At 40.4% G+C, this 19,222-nt stretch overlaps 1 protein-coding gene across 1 annotated transcript in view; it reads left to right on the forward strand.

The window, feature by feature from the left end:
- The first annotated feature begins 201 nt into the window (after window positions 1-201).
- draxina (dorsal inhibitory axon guidance protein a) overlaps window positions 202-19,222 on the forward strand; it is a 21,402-nt gene continuing 2,381 nt past the window's right edge. Inside the window, exons 1-4 of the mRNA XM_005917838.3 lie at window positions 202-434; window positions 8,747-9,252; window positions 11,042-11,259; window positions 17,207-17,327. Coding sequence (XP_005917900.1) covers window positions 8,772-9,252; window positions 11,042-11,259; window positions 17,207-17,327 — 820 coding nt within the window. The 5' untranslated portion in view covers window positions 202-434; window positions 8,747-8,771. The remainder of the gene's footprint in view (window positions 435-8,746; window positions 9,253-11,041; window positions 11,260-17,206; window positions 17,328-19,222) is intronic.

Consider the following 19,222-nt stretch of genomic DNA (forward strand, 5'->3'; position numbering starts at 1 on the left):
TTGACACGCTGAGAATTTCACATAAAAGTCAAGTTTCTGATCATTTTGTTTGATCTTCTTTCCCAACTTGGAAAACTGATAGAAAATGCTGATTGTGTCAGTATTACGTCAATGCTCTAGCGACCCCCCCCCCTTTTTTTTTTTTTTTTTTTTTTTAAATACTTTACCTGCCGGGACAAGCCCCATTTGGAGATAAAGCTAGCCCTGACGCTGACGCGCACTCGGGAGCGCGCACTCCGGAGTGGTTGACTCTCCTCATTATAAAGAAGCAAGAGACAGTCCGGATACTCGGCACATCCCGGAGAGCGGACTACAGAGCTGCTGCGCTGCGTTTCGGTCCTGTCCTGTCCTGCTGTCAACCTGCAGCCATATGAGCGAACTGCTGTTTGAGGCTTAAATAACACCAGAGGAAAACAAGGAGAAACAAACAGAAAGTAAGGAATCATCTCTGTTATAATCCTGGAAAAACGAATTACATCATTGCCAGAGCAAGTGCTTAGATTGCTTACTATTGCGGCTAATATCGTTTCTTTGGTTTCCAAACATTGTTTCAGGTGTTTCTGTGACGTTTGTAAATTCCTGCTATTTTATTCGCTCTGCCCTTTTTAAATAGATATTCATACTCAAACAGCAGACTGGGTCCAATTCCCAGTTCTGATGCCATCATGGACTTGAATCTTTATTTCTGAATCCTTTTATTGCAAATGTTTTAAAGAGGATTGCTTCTGTCCGTCTAGTCCTTAATATTGTCACACAGACCATTTTAATAACTTAATTAATGCCGAGGTTTTCCTTTCAGATTCACTGATTTAAAAAAAAAAAAACGCGGTTTGACTGGCAGGCAGAGCGTCGTTCTTAACGGTTGTGTGCAACGAGTGAGTGTTTGCAAACATCGGATTAGATATGGCTTGATGGCGGAAAAACAGATTTGACTCGACAATTAATTTAACTTTTGTGTGTCCTGCTGTCATGCTTTTAAATCAGATCAGCATTACAAAGGAACTTAATGGATGAATGGTGTGGATAGTTATAAATGATCGGAGCGATTATCTCTTCCTGACAGCTCATTGTTGCTCACTGCACACCAAAGACGCTGTGTGTAATGGTGCGTGCGCGTGTGTGCTCGCGTGTTTGTTAGAGAGAGTGAGTGAGAGAGAAATGGGGGGAGGACTCTGTGTGTCACCTTGCAATTAAAAGTGAAAGGAGCAATTTTTGCAGACTCACTTGAAGGAGTTAATGCTAATTAATAGCAAGTCAATCAAGCAGGGGCGCATTAGACATGATCAGAGGGAGTGTGGAGGAACCCCACCGTGAGTGGACCTCGGGCCCAAATAAAACTGATTCGATCTTAAGTGAGTTGGAAACGAAAAGATAACTCAAGGACACATTTACAACATTTGATGTTCAAGTGGAAATTAATTTTGTGTCCTTTTCCACAGTCGTTTCAAAGACTTGGAAGATAGTGGTTTGTCGTTAATGTTGTGCCTGGCAGAAGCCGCACACACTGTGATAAACCGAACTAGCATCTAGTCTACTGGTATCAAAGACCGATTGAAATTACCTCAAAAGAATCACTGTTTGTTTTCATTTTGCTCTTTCACTCACTGCACAATCAAATCTCCTAATTTCTTTAATCTTTTATTGATTTTCAGCCAAAAAAGCTACATTGCTAAACTCCCATCCAGTCTCCTCCACCGTGGTGTGAATCTCGCCTTGATCGCCACTGCCAAGCGTGGCTGCATCTGTTTGATCAAGATGCTTTCAACATTGGCAGGCAGTCAGCGCTGCTCGCTTCCACAGAGCGAGGGGGTAGAAGGGAAACTTTGCGTTCATATAATACGTTTGCATGCTTCACTTGATCATCTCTAAACAGGAGTGCCTTCCCCCCCCCACCTCGCTGACCGGTCAAACTGTTCCCATGCAGAATGTCCGGAGACAGACCCAGGTGTCCACATTTCATGGGTTAGAAAGGGGCAAGTATTGTTGTCAGCTGCTGAAGCCAGCTCTTTGTTGTTTGTTGTGTGTAAGAGGGGATTCAGCTGGTGCCCTTATCTGCCACAAAATAAGAGATGCCACGACACTTTGTTCTAATTAAGACAGGATAAATCCTCCCTCTCTTTCCATCTCTCTCTCACACTCCCGCTTTGATTTCAGTCTCTCTCCTCTCCCTCCCTCTCTCTTCCTGCCTCACTCCTTTCTTTCCCGCTCTCCTCTCTCTTAGAATTACATCTTATTTTCTCCTTTTCACTCTGTCCCCCCACCTCCTTTGTCTCTCTCATTCTCTTTCCTCTCTGTGGGATGCCTCTTGCTGTGCTTCTGGTGCTGTTTGTGTCTCACAGCATTTTTGGAACATGCCTCTATGTGGGTGTCTGGAGGAGGTTTCCCCGCTGTGAGTGTGTATTTGTGTGCATACGATGATTGTAAAAGAGAGAAAGTGTGTGTATGTGTGTGCGTCAGTGCATTCAGACGGGCGATAAGGGCCCCATCCCAGGATGTTGCTGATGTTACTTTGCATCAGTGACAATGTTCTGGCCTCGTTCCACATCTGTTGTACCTGCGACCAAATTACCACCGAATCATTTTGTCTCTCCCTGCTCCCTGCTCCGGCTCACTTGGTGACAGATGGACCTTCCTTATGGCTCTTGTTTTCTTTTTTTATCACCCTATGTTGCTTCCAGGGGCCTCCGCCATCCAATAAACACCTAAAAGCTGCAAAATCCTCCCAGTCTATGTGTGAATCCCATTGATATTGTTTGTGGAGGATTGGGGGAGACAAAGCATTTTATATTGCTGAAGTCAGTGGTATTGGCCCTTGAGGAAATGAAGTTTTATGGCGTTAACTGCAGTTGGCAGACATGTTTATTATGCACAGGCATTTACTGGAGCTGTAATTTAGGTGCTTGTTATTGAGATGATATTGATGATAATTTGGTAGCATAAACTAGAGCTATTTTACAGACGATAAGGAGACAAGTGCAATACATCAAATATTCAGCATTATTAAAATGGAATGGAGCAAAACTGAGTTATATTTGTGACACAGCAGATTACGCATCTATATTTCTTTGTTTAAATGTGCATTTTTTTTCTTCTTCTCCTGGTTTTCTTTCTGGTTCAAGCATAAACTCGAGCTGCTGCTCAGTGAACCAAGCAGCTGAAAAGAGATAGGTGGCTTTCCTTTTTTCCTGTGCAGCCACACACTCCCGAAGCGACCCCTGGTCTCTTTTTGACAGCCTGTAATAAATTTGCAAATTGAGCATATGCTCACAAGCCTGATTATTAGCTGGTTGATAACTTTCTGCTCCAGTGGATAAGATCTACTGAGTAATTCTGACATTAATCAACAGGAGTGTATTCCCGAGTTAAACTTCAGATCGCTGTATGCGGCCTGGAAACAAAGAAAAAAAGTATCGAAGGTGGCCTCTGTCTGACAACAGTCTGTTCCTGGATCCTTTGTTTCCTTTATCCTTATGGCCCTGCTGGTTGCTATGAGGGATAAAACAAGAGGAGCAGATGGCTCCTGGAGGTTTGGTGTCACAGCAGGTGAAGCTAAAAGATGCACACGTACAGCAGTTTAATACCAGGGTGGCCTCCTGTTCCGCCTCACTGCTTTTCCTCTCTCACTTTCCCAATATGAGCCGCAGATCTGGGTTCAATCTCTGTTAAGTCTATTCTTATATGAGTGTGTCCTGCTTAAGGGACTGACCAATTGATCAAAGCCCAGATAGACGCCCCTGATCTCATCAGAGCTTAATCATCCAGCCCTCTAATAGTGCCCCCTTTGCAATTTCTTGTGAGATTACCTATCATTTCATACTTACTCCGCTCTGATTCATGTGTCCCAGGTGGCACCACACTGTACGCCAGGCTTATAAAAACTGCTACAATATATATTGTGTTTTCTACACACTGTTAGAGATCACCTGCTTTTCTCCTACCTGCTTCCAAAAATTGTGGATTTTGTAAAACATTTTATTGGATTTTATATTACTATACACAGCTTCCCTCTGTACACTGATGAGCTCAGACACCAATAAATCTTTACACCTTTGAGAGTTGAGGTTCAAAGTATTATCCAAGATGCATTCCTATTAAAAATCTGTTTTTGTGTACTTGGTTGTTATTACTTCTGGACTTTAAATTTCCCATGGCATGATGTGAGTCCTCTCCACTTCACATTATAAATATAGTTACACATAAACAGCCAAATATGAGCACCAGATTGCTGGTGATAGATTTTTGTTGTTGTTGACATTAGGAGCAAATAATAAAAATTCTAATTGGTTTTTCAGCTCCTTAAGTTTTTTTTTTCTCTTTCTAAGTCTGGGGAAAAAAAGACACAACTTCATGTTATTTGACAGTGTGTAAGACAGTCACTCACACACTTTGCATTTGTTAGTTATTAAAGCCCTTTCCTAAAATCAAACATTTCTGTCTATGAGAAGACCTAAATTTAGTTGTGGTAAAAACAACTTTTTAATATCTGCAATTATAATGGGTTCCAAATTCCTAATATACTGTTAAAAACACTGTTGACTTTCCACCAAAAATGCAGCAATGCACAAAGTCAGAGCCAAACCCTGCAGGGTTGCTGACATGAATGTAAAAATACAGGATTTAAAGCATTCAAAATAAAATAGAAAGCACAATGAGGTTTTTTTGTGAGAAAAAGAAGATAAGACCAGTCAAAGTTGATGTTTAAAAAAAAAAAAAAGCAGAAAATGTGAAAGAAATAAGCAAAACTCTCCCAACATCGGCAGAAATCCTTGAACCCCCTCAGTGCTATTAAAAGTGTCATTAAATGGGTTTTCGGAGCCTTTTATTCTTTCAACCAATAGCTATCTCACAGAAGCCACGAAAGCTACCGCCCAGCTATAATTTGCTTGTTTAAATGTTGCCATTCAAGTTGCAGATTACCTCAGTGTGGAATTAAAGTTGTCGGGCCACTCGTTTGGCCCGTCATCGCCTCAGTAGCAGAGGCCCTGCTGTGCCCTACCTTCAACACACAGGCTTGTATAATACAAGCTCTGGCAAGAGGCTGTGTTGTTCATGGAGGTTGTTTATCACACACAAGAGACTATGCTTAAAATGTGGAATGCCACCCGGAGTGCTCCATTATCATTCCCATCCTGTGTCTCCTCAAAGGGCCACCTGTTAGCAGCACTTGAAAGTATGAGAGAGGAAAACAGGGAGCTGCTATGCCGAGATACGTGGCCTTCCTCCTTCACCGCCTACTTTCTCTTTCACATAGCACATCTATGAAGACCTTACTTTGGAATGGGTGCCTTCTTTTTCTGTGGAGATGTAACAATGTTACTTTTTTATACTGGGAAAATAATTTTTTTGAAGAGCACCATCACAGCAGCATCACCAATTCAGGTGATGCTGCTATTTCTAACTCCACATGCGTGTTAATCCTAAAATATGTAGGTGTATGAAAAAATTCCTGACACAATAAACCATCAATAGAATAGATCTATTTCTTTAAAGAAATACTTCAAAATCTCTGTAGAAATGATTTATTTATTCCTCTTTAAAGCCGCCAAACCAAAACTACAAGTTTATTCAAACAAGAAGCTGTGAATTAGGTACTAGAATGCATTAAAAAGATGATCGCGCATACATGATTTTTATTTCTTTAGTTTTTTAGGCCACTCTGATGGGCTGGTGCCCTGGTCCAGGTGAAGGGTGTACGCTGCGTCTCACCCTATGGTAGCTGGGACAGGCTCCAGCCCTCCTCGCAACCTTGATAAGGATACGCAAAGAGAATGGATGAATGTATGGACTTTATTTCTTTAGTTTATTTAGAGCCCTCTGATGGACTGGTGACCTGGTACAGAGTGTACCCTGCTTCTTTCCTCATCACAGATAGGCTTCAGTCCCTCCAGATAATGAATTGTACAACTAGGTAAGAAATGGATGGATGGATGCTTTATTTAGCAACATATGTTGTGTATGAATTTTTATAACTAAAAGTCATTTTCGGCCATAGTCACCGGACAAAACTCTTACATAGATATCAGGTGTGGTCTAAAGCTACATGACTAAACCTGGAATGTAAAAGCATATACACAATAAAAGCCTCTAAAAGAAAAAGAAAGCAGAAAAATATCCAGATTACAACAAACCGAAAACAGATCATCAGCACAACATACCATTATTGCTATAGTCACTTGACTGTATAAGCAAACAGTGACAGAAATAATTGTGTAAGCAACTAAAGTAAGAGTTAGAGATAACAGTAACAGTCAGCTTTCTCAATCCACTAATTGCCCACACAACTGAGCAATTAGAGCATTAGTAGGTGTGATGAGGTCAAATGGGGAGTTCTGAAAAGGCTCTGAGTTGCCAAAGCTGTTTAGCTAACAGACAGGCATGTATCACAGGAGTAACATAAGCTGGGGCATCGCTTAGGCGGCAAGAAGGCACATTTCCCCAGATGTCAAGCCATTACTGTGATAAATGTGTACAGAAGACTTTGGAGATGTAATCCCTTAATCAATCCCCTTGTTTCACTGCCCTGCACCACCAGTTAACTTTAAATGTTTTGTTTGTTTCCCTTCTAAATCACCCCTTTGACCAGATAAGATCCGAGCCACTCGATACCCGCATCAATTCATGTGTCAAACAGACAGAGTGTAATCCCAGCTAAACACTATATATATGTGAGCGACACAGCTGATTACCCTCCCCTTCGACACTCTGCGGACCTGTTTGACAATAAAGGTCTCGTCTCAGTGGCCAGCCCCACACTCTTGTTTGTTTGCTGCACAACTGGTCGAACTCCCGGAGGCAAACGGACAACGTTTGCCTTTAAATCCCTCGGAGCAATGCTGGCACTCGTAGTGCAAACTCCTCCTGACATCACCAGAATCCTCTGCAGCCCTCTCACCCACACACCCTGGCACCTGTGTGCTGTTTTTAGAAACACCTAAATAACTGACTTTAAAACCAAGGGTGTGCTTTTTTTAGCTTGGTGTGTGCGCGTCGCTGTGATAAAAGAACTGAGAGCTTATCAACCCCCCCAACTCCACCTTGGAGACACACACAGCACATGTGCCCACCATCACTGATGGCTCAATACTTTCCCTCATTGATTTTCTGTATGCCCTGCACTGCCATTTGTCTTTTAACACAAAGGAGTTACCTGCCACAGCGCCATAATAGCACTGTGTATGTCTGTCACAATGGATTGTGCTAGCCTATTTAAGTGGAGGAGAAAACAAAACATCCCATGTATATGATTTGCCATTAAGTTTTGGATTTCTTTTAATTACAGGGCAAATTGTGTTATGATTAAAGAAATAAACAAACATTTTCTAACATAAGGTGCAGATCAGTGTAAGCATCTTTAAAGTTTAATGACGGCTAGAACACATCAAGTTTTATAGTGAATCATTTCTGTAGTATTGAGAGGTCAACATGTTTTAATAGATTAATTTCGTCATTATGACAGTTATTTATTTTATGAAATTACTTTATTTTTCCCATTATTTTTTTTCATAAGCTAATTAATTGCTAGTAAAATAGAAACAATTTCTCACATCTAGCACAGGGCAGGATAGTTAGAAGGACGACTAGTTAGAGCATGCAGGAGGCAGGATACATGATGTCAGTACACCAGTGCTATTATCACACTAGCACAAACTGCAACAATCAAATACCACACAGGCCTTTTGAGCTGGGAGTGTAAAGGCTGCTTAGTGTCCAGTCTCACTGTGTTGGACATTTGTGTTCTTACCAATGACTGTAGAAATTGGTTCTAATATAAGCACATAGTACTCTGTTGGATTACAATTGAATCTGAGCTTCATTGCAGTGCATGCTGGGATATCAAGATGGGAAAAGAAAAACTATTTTTACTTTTTTATTAAGCACCATTTCATTCACATTTGGATGAAGTGCCATTGTAGATATACAGAACCTCATATTTTAGTTCAGTCACACCTCACACATATGTTGACCTTTGCAATAAAAGGTACGGTTGGAGAGCTCTTGAGACCGTGATGAAGCATGTGCACACTGCAGTATCTCATAATGAGTAAGGCATAGAGGTCCTTGAATGAAGGTTGGAAAATCATTTTTTTAAATGAACAAGCGTCTCACCATTGTCTCTTCAAATTCACCAGAATAAAGGTGTGTGCTCGAGAGGCTGGCTGTGAAGTAGTCAGAATTTGTGGGATGATGAATACAGCAGAGTAGAGTACGCATCACAACACTCAAGGACCTGTGGTCTCCCAACTTTTGCTTCTGCACAAAAAGGCTGATAGTCGGGGCTGAATGAGGGATGCCCCCTTTGGAAGGAAATTGCACTAATTGCGTGTCTGATATTTTTCCAGAAGGATATGTCACTGAAGGAAATAATAATTGTTCAGGAACTGTCGTAGGAGAATGAAGAGGTCACAATTTATTGGAAAGGGAACTTGAAATATCAACTTTATAATGATGCTATGGAAAACCTGTGGATCATTAAAATAACTGGGAATAATCTTTAATGTGTGTACATTAACGTTTGTATATTTCTTTTGTAACTTTTTATTCTGGATAAATGCAGAATATGCAGATTATACAAATGATATAATAAAATAGAGTGCTGAAAGATAGGCAACTAGTATTTGATACTCAAAACGAATAATTTTTTAAGATGTACAAATCCTCAACATAGCTTCTGTGGAAAATCTGATCAAATCTGCAGACACCGCAGAATAAATTATGTGCAGCACTGAGAAATATTTTCTCCTCCCAGTAGGTGGTGTTGTGCTGGACAGACAATGGCTCTCTCCTGGAGTATGTTGCTGCTGTTTGCCACCCTGGCACTGTCATACAGCGCTGAGCATGGGGCTCCTCATGGCAAGAGGAGGCAGGCGCAGACCTCAGCAGGTGGCAGCAATGCCCTACAGTACCGCTCGCAAGTTCTACAGGGCCGCGGATATAGCAGGAACCGCAGAGGGCACGGTGGCCGGGGTGCCAAGGCTGGAGCTGGGCTGCTCTCTCACAGGCCCCTGCAACCCTTGGCCAGACCTGAGGATGATGGGACAGGCCTAGAAGGTCTCAGCCCAGTGAGACTGGAGATGGGTCCAGGCAGGGACAAAGACAGAGCTCGAATGAGTGTGAAGAGTCCATCCCAGGTCCAGGAGAACCACCTTGTAGGAACACGCAAGGAGAGAGGGCATGGGCATGGAAATGGACATGGGCACCATTCTGAGCACAGGAGACAAGGGAGCCGGCGTGAAAAGGGGCGTCACAGAAAAGGTGAGTGCATCACAAACCCAGACATACATTTGCGCTCAAAAGTTTGCATGGGCATAAATCATGAGTCATGGTAATTTGGGGTTTTTCATGATTTACTTGAGCTGTTTTTGACCTTTCTTTTTTCCATGTTTGAATGAATGTACAGCAAACATCTTTAATTATTAAAAAAAAAACAAGGATTGGTGTACAAATTTTAGTCTATTTTGTATTTTCTTTGATCTGTACCAGGTCAAAAGTATGCATACAGTCTGAAATATATCCATTTACTCACTCAAATCTTTTGGTGCTGAAGGTTCTGCAATGTCTTTTAATTTGACAAGGCCAAGATTTATTATCTTCTTGTTATTATAATTGACTACATCAGGTAGTTTCTATTTGCAAGGACAAAAAGGATTTGTTTAAAAGTACTCAGACCAATATGCAGAACAATGGGAAAATTCAAAGGAAGGAGAATTGTAGATTTACACAAGCATCAGAGGTCTATGGAGCCATTTCTAAACAACTGCAGATCATCAAATAATCATTAAATAGTTGTACATAAGTACAAGTTATTCACATGTGACACCACTTTGCCTAGAAGGTCAGACAAGAGAAAAGTACCAGTGGCACTGTACAAAGTAGATGAAATAATGAAGTAGGACTACCTCCAAATTCCTCAACTTCACCTCAGATCATTGTCCTGCTGGGATATAGCAGCGTTCCAGCATGACAGTGATCCCAAATACAAAGCAAAACTCTAGTGGATAGAGTATTGCCTACATTTAAAAGCCAGGTTCATGCCAGGAAACCAATTTAAATGAATTCTTAAATGTCTTCTGTCAAGATGAGAGATCAAATATCTACATGACAACTTTCTACACTCCATCTCGATCTTAAATGATCAGATGTCAGAATTTAAAACATGAATTAAGAGCAACATCCTTGCCTAAATCTATGGTCATTATATTGACACTGATATTGCCAAAAAGATTTCAGGAGTAGAGGAAAGCAAAGCAAAAACAGTTAAGCATCCCACTCTATTTATAAGCAAGTAGCCACGCCTCAGGGGCACAGCTAAAAAAAAAGGTCTTTCTGCACATTGTCATTCTTCCCATGGTGCTCAATAGAACAATTGCTGTTACCTTAGAAACCACTGTTATATGTCATAACACTGTCAATTTGATCGAGTGGACAGTTTCAGCAGTTCTGACACAGACAAACCTGTTTGGCTTTGAACCTAAATTAATAACAGTTACATTTGAAAGGTTCTGTAAATATGACATAATGTGACAAAATACAGTACTTTCAGGTTTTAAAAGGAAATTTAAGAAGTTCAGGGACTGCATGACAGCTTGAAATACATTCTGATTTACCACTACTGACTCTGAATTTATATTATGAATGATTGTGGAGGTGAACTCAAGTTTTTGGTCTGGTGTTTGCAGAGTTCCAAACTGCAACAACTGGAACATTATCGTGGTGCACAGATGACACTGAGAAGCTTTTTATTGGACTCATGCTGCAGAATAAACCATAGTTTATGGAAAATTTGAAAAATTAATCATAGTAAACAGAAAAACAGCAACAATAGCAACAAAAATTAAAGGTTAAAAACATCTAAACCCCTTCAGTTTGAAATGCCATAGTGACAAAACTATCTCATCTTAACTGCAGTTCAATATTAGTTTATTAGTATATTTGTATTGTTATTATTATTTTATATATTAGTATTTTAGATTAAACTTTCTCTAATAATCTGCTGATATGATTTGCTGACACAAAAAAAATAAATGTATCTCTCTCTGTTCAGGGTTTTCTCCAGAGCTGAGCTCTGCATTGAAGGACAGAGATCTATTTGAGGATCCTCTCTCCTCCTCTGCTTCTGCCACCTCCCCCTCCCTCAGCATGACCCCACCCAATGAACCCCCTTCCCCCATCATTGGCGTCTTTGGCTCCGGCTCTTCTACGGTTACCACGGTGATGAACGAGCATCCCCCAACGCTGTCCCCAGCCTCAACCAAACCCCAGGTAACCAACGAAACTGGAGTGGTTATTAAAGGCTGGGTGTGTTGTGCCTCAGTGTGATTTCAATGTGTGGTGGAAATAGAGTGAAAATGGGCCCCATTACAGCCGTTATGCTGCCACAAGCCTCATAGCTCATCATAGAAATGGCACTCTCTACAGTATGAACCCAAAGGTGCTGCTTGTGAAAAACGTCCTCCAGCAGGCCAAACTGGCTGGTTGTTGGTCACAGTTTGTATGATAGATATGGCCTGTTCGTATAACAAAACGGCACCTCTGGAACCCAAAATCATGGAGTTCAGAGTCCAGCAGCACATTTTTCTGTAACTACCTTCCTATTCTTTATTAAAGACCACCTCAGGACAAAATCTATGGGCGCAGAGAGTCTTTTTTTTGTGTCTGGCTGTGCATGTGTCATGAAAAAATCTGCAGGGGTTATGAGGTATCACTCACCCCCCGTCACAGCCACCCGGAATGATGCTTAAACAACATTTATAATGGAAAATAATAATATATGGTTTCCTGAGACTCCTCGGGTCTGTTACAAATGAAATGTGGGGACAGAGAGTCTCTACATCAGGAAAGTTTTTGGATTTGCCAAAACTGCCGTTAAAACCCAACAGCCTGTAATATGTTTCAGGGAAATTTCCGGTTGATTTTCTGGATGAAAATACGACAGTTAGGAAGTGTTGAACTGCAGTTTGTAGAAAATTGAAGACATTTTGTGTTTCTTTTTAAATGGCTCTTTAGCACTCACCATCCCCCATTAACTTGCGTGTTGTGTGTGCATGCTTGACACCTTTTTCAAACCATTAGTAAATGTTATTTCTTTCAACCACGACCCTTCTGTAACCTTAACTGCGTGTTTACTGCTAAAGTCCTTTAAACCTTCATCTATCCCAAACCTAACGAGCTCCTTTTGTACCACAGTCTAACCAAGCCTTACTATTGTGCTGTCACTAAAAATGGTTATTACATAGAGGTCTGCTTTTAGTGCCGCTTCTCTGCAGGCAAAATAATCCAAAATTATCCGAGTCATTTCCATTAAATTTGGTGGCGCACAGGCAAAGTGAGACCCATCCAATTTTGAGTATCCCTTTCTTTAAAACTGCACAACGGACACTGACCTCAGCAGAGTTTTTTGTTTTTACACAGTAATTTTTAACAGCACATCTTAACACCTGTAAGTTTAAAACAAACAATGGTTTTTAGTGAGGACCCTGGCGATGAATTATCATGTGTCTCAGATCTCCTAATCACTTCTGATGGCATGCTCATGTTTGATTCATGAAACCTTGCCTTAGGATTGCTCCTTTAAAAATGCCAGCACATTGCTTGGTCACAAATGGAGTCAAAGACAGAGGAAAACTTTTTGGATGAGATTATGGTGATAATAGCGGAGAATATAGTCAAGCATTCTCTAGTATTTAATGGACTAAGCACTGTGACTGCTAACCAAACGACTGTAGTGCTGAAGTGTGTGGTCACTGCATTGAATAAGGTAGAAGCAGACAGACAGACAGAGCTGTAAAATTCATCCCAGCTTTGGCCTCAGATGTATCCTGGACCTTATAACCAACAAAAAATTTATTTTTACATCAAATCTAGAGCCTGATTAGAAATAATTTCCTCATGGTTTTCAACTTAAAGTCATTCTTATGAATGAGATCCCTGACGTTTTGCTGCCCTATAATAATCTCACGCTAACCCATTGATTCTCTGATTCTTATTTGCAAAAGGTCACTCGTCCTTTTTAGCTCATCAAATAAACAACTGGCAGTTGGCTCATTAAAACAAGTGACATTAAGAATGAGGATGTTGGTGCAAGCTACCGGGACACAGGTGGGATGAAGTAGCAAAATGTGATAAAACTTTTGAGTGGCAAAAACACAAACAAAATATTTCCAGGAATGGTCAGGCTATTTTCCAGGGGACTGACTAGTCTATTGTTTTGATCTCTCATCTCAAATGTAATTTGCTCTGGAGCGGTTAAGCTTTAAGAAATGAATCACCCTTGTAACACTAAAAACCCAGGATGAAACTTTTAGTGTCTTTGCTTTGCTTCTAAATCTGCTTCAAATTAAAGGAGGGGAAAAAACAAAAGTGGGTAAAATAAAGACATTTACAATACACAGAAGACACAAAGAGACACAAAGAGATTATAAAGGAACAGACAACTATGTTTAAAACACGACAGGTGAAATCAATTAAGACAGGATAGGCAATCAGAAGAGGTAGAAAAACAACAAAGACAGGGAGTAAAAAACACATGACACAGACAAAGATCTTTCAAAATAAAATAGGATGTCAGTGAGGAGACAATGCACACACAAGGCAAGAATGGGGAAGCAAAGCAAACAAGGAAAAGGACAATGCTCAGGAAATGCAAAGGAAAAAGAAACTATGACTCTTCTGAGACCCCAGAGAGCGCGGGAGCATACTGTACTCTGACAGCAGTCAAATATTATTGGGCCAAAGCAGAAAAAGCTGTTAGCCTCTCCTGAACCCAGATCCAGTTGTACAAAGATGCTGAGAGGCTTCTTAATTAATGTTCGATTTTATGCTGATGGTTTAATGAGCAGTAGAGGACAAGCAGGTAGCCCCCTGCAATTAAACTGATTGTTATTTTCACAGGCACATTTCCTGAGGGTAAAAGGACACAATTTGGATCTGTTTCCAAGAGGAGCTTTTTTTTTTTAATTGATCATGTATTCCCCGTGAGATATCACAAAGTCCTACTGTGTTACATTTCTATTTTGTTTCACCTCTCTGAGGAAAGTGGCAGTAACCGTGTTCTTATGGCTTTTATTCAAGTTAGGGATGTCTTAGCAATTCATCAAGAAATTTTTCTTTATGACTAGACCATCAAACGCCGATCTCCACAACAATATTTTATTAAAGTACGACACCTAAATTTATGGCACTTTTATATAAATTTGGATCAGTCACAAGGTATTCAGCTACTGACATGAATTTTGAATATCCTATTAGGAGCCTCAGAGTGCTATGTTTATGTGCCATGTACATAAACAGTACCACATGTGCTTTACTAGATTTTTTTTAGCCATTCTTTGAGCCATATAAATAGGCAGAACAGGAAAAAACTATTAAAGATAAGTAAAGATTCACAAATAAAGAAAAGGCAAGAGCAGCTAGAGGGGCAAAAATGTATCCATCCTAAAACAGCTGTTTTCTCCCACCTAATATAACAACACAATGGCTTTTTGATGATAGGCGATCATGATCTTGTTTTTAGAAAAAGTCCTTAAAAAGACCTGTTATAATTATTATTTTTGTCAAGTAGCCTAAGGAGCTTGGAAAGAAAAGCATTTGGACTTCTTTGAGTTGCTTGAAGACATTTCACCTCTCATCCGAGAAGCTTCTTCAGTTCTTTTTTGTTTTGTTTTGTTTTGTTTTGCCTGTCCCGTTTGGATCTTTGAGCCATAGAATTGTTGTCTGAAGGCCAAGAAAGATGCCAAGTGGATTTATCTTTACCAAGTGGATCATCATGGCCTTGCCATATTGGTCCATTTGATTGACCTTTATTATAATTATGATTTATTTTATTTTAGTTCTTTACAAGACGGGACAGACATGACTGGGGGATAGGACAGGGAGAAAGAATGAAAGAAAGAGCGAGAGAAAGAAAAATAGAGGGGAGAAGAGATGGTGAGAAAGGGGGGAAGAAAAAGAAAAACAAACAAACACCTGGATCACCTACGATCACCAAAGAGCAACATAATAAAAAACAACACCATCACAATAAAGATAACAGTATACTTTTTTAATTTCACCTGTTGAGAATGAAAAAAGAAAACAAGCAGAAGAAAACGAGAGCAATAGAATAAACAACATCACGATGATATGGGAATATAACTGTAAATACTAAATATTAAACATTATTGTGCAGCACGTAAGATCGACAGCTGCACAGTGTGCTTTGAGGTAGGAGCCAAAAAGGGTGTAGTTTGTGTGTGGCACCCGTGTGTACACCTGTGAGCATGGACGCGCTTGTTTTTAAAAGGTTCCTTCATGTAATGATCTGCTAGAGGGTGTGGGGGGGCCACAGCCCCGTCCTCCAGGGCATGAAGCAGGTATGGAGGAGATCAAAACTCCAGACATCCAGAGGCCCCCAGAACACAAGAGACCAAGGAAGACCAACAGAGGGGCAGCCGCGCCACTGTCCCAGAAAGAGCTGAGGAGAGTCCCAGATGAGGGCTCACTCAGCAGCCGCGGAGCAGAAGAGGGTTGCAGTGCGCGCCGGAGCTCCGCCGACACGTTGATCGACCAGCAGAGGGGGCCTCGAGTGCCCCATCCAGCCCCGAAAGCGGCCCCAAGTGGCCGGTGTTACTGGACATCCGCACAAACCACCAACTGTCGAGGGCCCCACGCAGGGGGGGGAGGCCTCCAACGGAGGTATTCCCAGTGACTCTTTAGTCAGCAAATTGGAGACCAATTAACCATGGAGTTTCCCAGAGCTTTGAAGGGATAAGAAGCATGTCATTGGCACCATCTAAGAGGTGGGTACCACAACTTTGCATCTACCATTTAACTTCAACTTGCACCGGGCGCCTAGAAATCACTATAGTGGGCCAGTTCACAATGGCCACGACCTCTGTTTGAAACCTTCACTGGCTCATGAGAGACATCAGGGGTCCTTTCTTTGGGAACTCCATGTTTTGACCCCACTTTACCCTGAACTGAAGAAGCTTCTCGGATGAGAGGTGAAACGTCTTCAAGCAACTCAAAGAAGTCCAGACGCTTTTCTTTCCAAGCTCCTTAGACTACGATGACCTGGATGACTGAGAACCTTCACAAACATTTTGTCAAGTACATTTTCCTTCAAATACAGCAGATATCCTTAAAAGGATCTTCTGTATTAAGGATATCTTCTCTGTGTTCTCTGGCTTTGAGCATATATGTCCCGCTTACCAACTGTTCAAATCTTCTGTTTGAGAGGATCAGCCAATTAGAAGAAAGTTGGCCTAAAATAGCTTGTTTCAAACAGAGAACGAACAGATGCAAGGGCCTGTCTCCATCTAAAATAGAGCGAAGATAAATAAGGATCATTTTAAACTCATAATTGTGCATAGGTACTCGAGGAGAGTCTAAGAATTTGGTTCAGCAAACCTTGATTTATTTTCTTTGACACATAGGAAAAAACAGTTTTAAGTGGTTCGGGTCTTTTGGGTGGGCTTTTTTCTCACTTAGCCTAGAAACCATCATCATCAACCATCATACCTTTAGTGCATCGCATGTTGCACTCTACCATCCTGACATAAACGCATAAGACAAAGATTTTCTTGCATGCTAATCACTTCCATTTGCTTTTATAGATAAGACAACAACAAAACATAATGAAGTAAGAAATTACATTCTGTACGTTTCCATAACTGCAATGCAATTTCTTTAAAAAAATTAATAAAAATACAGCTGGATTTCATTTAAACATGTCACCTCACCATCCACTCTGTGCTGTATTTGATCTGCAGGCAGTGGCTGTCCCCACTGACTAGAAAAGAAAAGGCGTTTGTTCAATGAACTGCAAGTCTGTAAACTGTTTATGTATTAACCACACAAATACTGCATGATGTATATTTGTATGCTGGTGTGTGGCCAGCCATGTTCTCTGTTACCAATCGATTGGTTTTTAAAGCTCTGTTGCTATCCCTGTTGTCTCCGTGGGGGTATTTTATAAATCAATGAAACATCACTGCTGCTGGTCACAACACAAGTCCAATGAGTTTCATTAAGAACACACCGAATACATTTACTAGCAAAACACAGTGAGCAAACCAAAACACACTCATTTATTGCTGCTGTGGTTTAATTGAAACAACTAAGCATTCATCACAGATGACAGAAATGTATTTACTGTCTATGCTTGATAATGTCAGTATATGAGTATGGGTAAAAGGTAAGGTGTAGTTTCAAGGTACACTTTCATTTTCAGAGGTCTGGACGAGGAAAAGGACAAGGAGAGGTGATGCCAACGTTGGACATGGCTCTCTTTGACTGGACAGATTATGAGGACATGAAACCAGCAGACAACTGGTCATCTTCCAAGAAGAAAGGTTAGTAAAGTTATTTTAAAGTTATTAAAAAAAAAAGACAGATGGATGAGTTCCCACCTAGAACCCAGGACACCAAAGACCTCATTCTGTGAAAACTCTTAGAGAAATTATGGATGAGGACCTTAGTTTCACTGACCATATTAAGACTAACTAAAACAGCTTCTGTATTCGACAAATATAGCTCAAGTGAGATGTGTCAAAGCAAGATGTTGAGACGCTTATCAATAGCTTTATCTGTTGTAGATTTGGGTACTGCTATGCTGTCTTTATCATCCTTCCTAAAAAGACTATTAGACAGCTACAGTTAGGTCAGAATGCTGCTCCTGCAACTTTAACAATAACTAAGAAAAGCAGTCAAATCAAACCAGTTATTAGCTCTCATTATTTTAAAAAGAAGTTAAAAACAGCATTAATCAACACTGCTGGACTTTTTAAAACTATTTAACTCCACTTATTGTTATTATGTTAATTTTGTCATAAACGATAAACAATTATTTTACAATGTTTTTTTTTTAAATTTTATCTTGTAAAACACTTTGAATAACTGTGTTTGAAAGGCCCTTTATGAATAAACTTCCCGTGACTTGCTTGTGGCTCCACAGAAACATCAGGATATCTATGTTTTTAATTTATCCACAAGAGACCTTGAGTACAGTCAGAAAATCTCCCGGCAATCTATTTAACACGTGTTCACTGTTTAAGTAAAGGCATTTGCTGATGGTGCCACAGACAGGTTAGGTGACGTGAATATCGGCATCAAATTTTATGATAATCTGTCACCACTGTGATAAAGAGATTGACTGACTCAATATTACCATTACTAGAGACATGTTAGGATGGCTACAAACTGCATTATTAACACTTTATTTAAATTATATTTTAAATTTAAACAACTTGAAGCTACGGTGGCCCTGAGAGGCCAAGCGGACTGCAACTTAAGAAAATACCAGCAATAAGAAAAACCCTGCAAAAGCACACAAAACATAGAGGAAATGGGGAAAACGACAACGGAAATAGGAAAAAAGAAAAGAGAAATAGGAAAAAACAGAATTCCCAAAGCACAAGGGAAGTGTTTCTGGGGAGACAATAACCGACGGACCAGTTGCAGGAACCAAAATATGCTAAGAATTGCGCTGGGAGACAAAGAAGTGGAGGATCTATCGGTTTTGTGAGGAAAGAAAAGATGAGAGGTAAGTGTGTTAGCCTAACTATTAGCCTAAAAATCTGTCATCAGTATTATATGAATCATGATAAAACACGCCTACCATGTTTTGGGTTCCTGCAACTGGTCCGTCGGGTTATTGTCTCCCCAGAAACACTTCCTTTGTGTTTTTTCCTATTTCTATTTTCGTTTTTCCTATTTCTGTTTTGTTTTTTCCTATTTTCATTGTGTTTTGTGTGCTTTTGCAGCGTTTTTCTTATTGATGGTGTTTTCTTAAGTTGCAGTCTGTTTGGCCTCCCGGGGCCACCGTATAAAGCTCAAGTAAATGAAATACTGAAGAGCATCATAATTATTTTGTAAGATCATAATTATTTTGTAAGAAGTAACAAAGCACTTACTGCTGGGGGGGCAGCTGGAGGCCTTAAATCTGCCATCAGTGTTTACGGGTGTCATGTTAAATATGTGAAGTAGAATTTCTTTTTTTATACATGAGGATAGCAGCAAGATTGAAGGGGAATGTTTAAAAGACATGTTTGAAAATGCTGCTGACACTGACAAAAAGGAGGCTGAGCTGGAGGTAGCAGGGTTGAAGATATTGATACTTTCATTGGGAGTGACCAGAATGGACAGGATTCAATATGCGTACATCAGAGTAACAGCTCAGGTTGAGCGCTTTGGAAACAGAGTTGGAAGACAACAGAAAGATTGTCGACACCTTCGCAGGGAGCTTTCC

Source organism: Haplochromis burtoni, unplaced genomic scaffold, assembly GCF_018398535.1.
Source record: "Haplochromis burtoni strain Fernald_Lab_line unplaced genomic scaffold, NCSU_Asbu1 Contig_26, whole genome shotgun sequence".
Taxonomy (NCBI): domain Eukaryota; kingdom Metazoa; phylum Chordata; class Actinopteri; order Cichliformes; family Cichlidae; genus Haplochromis; species Haplochromis burtoni.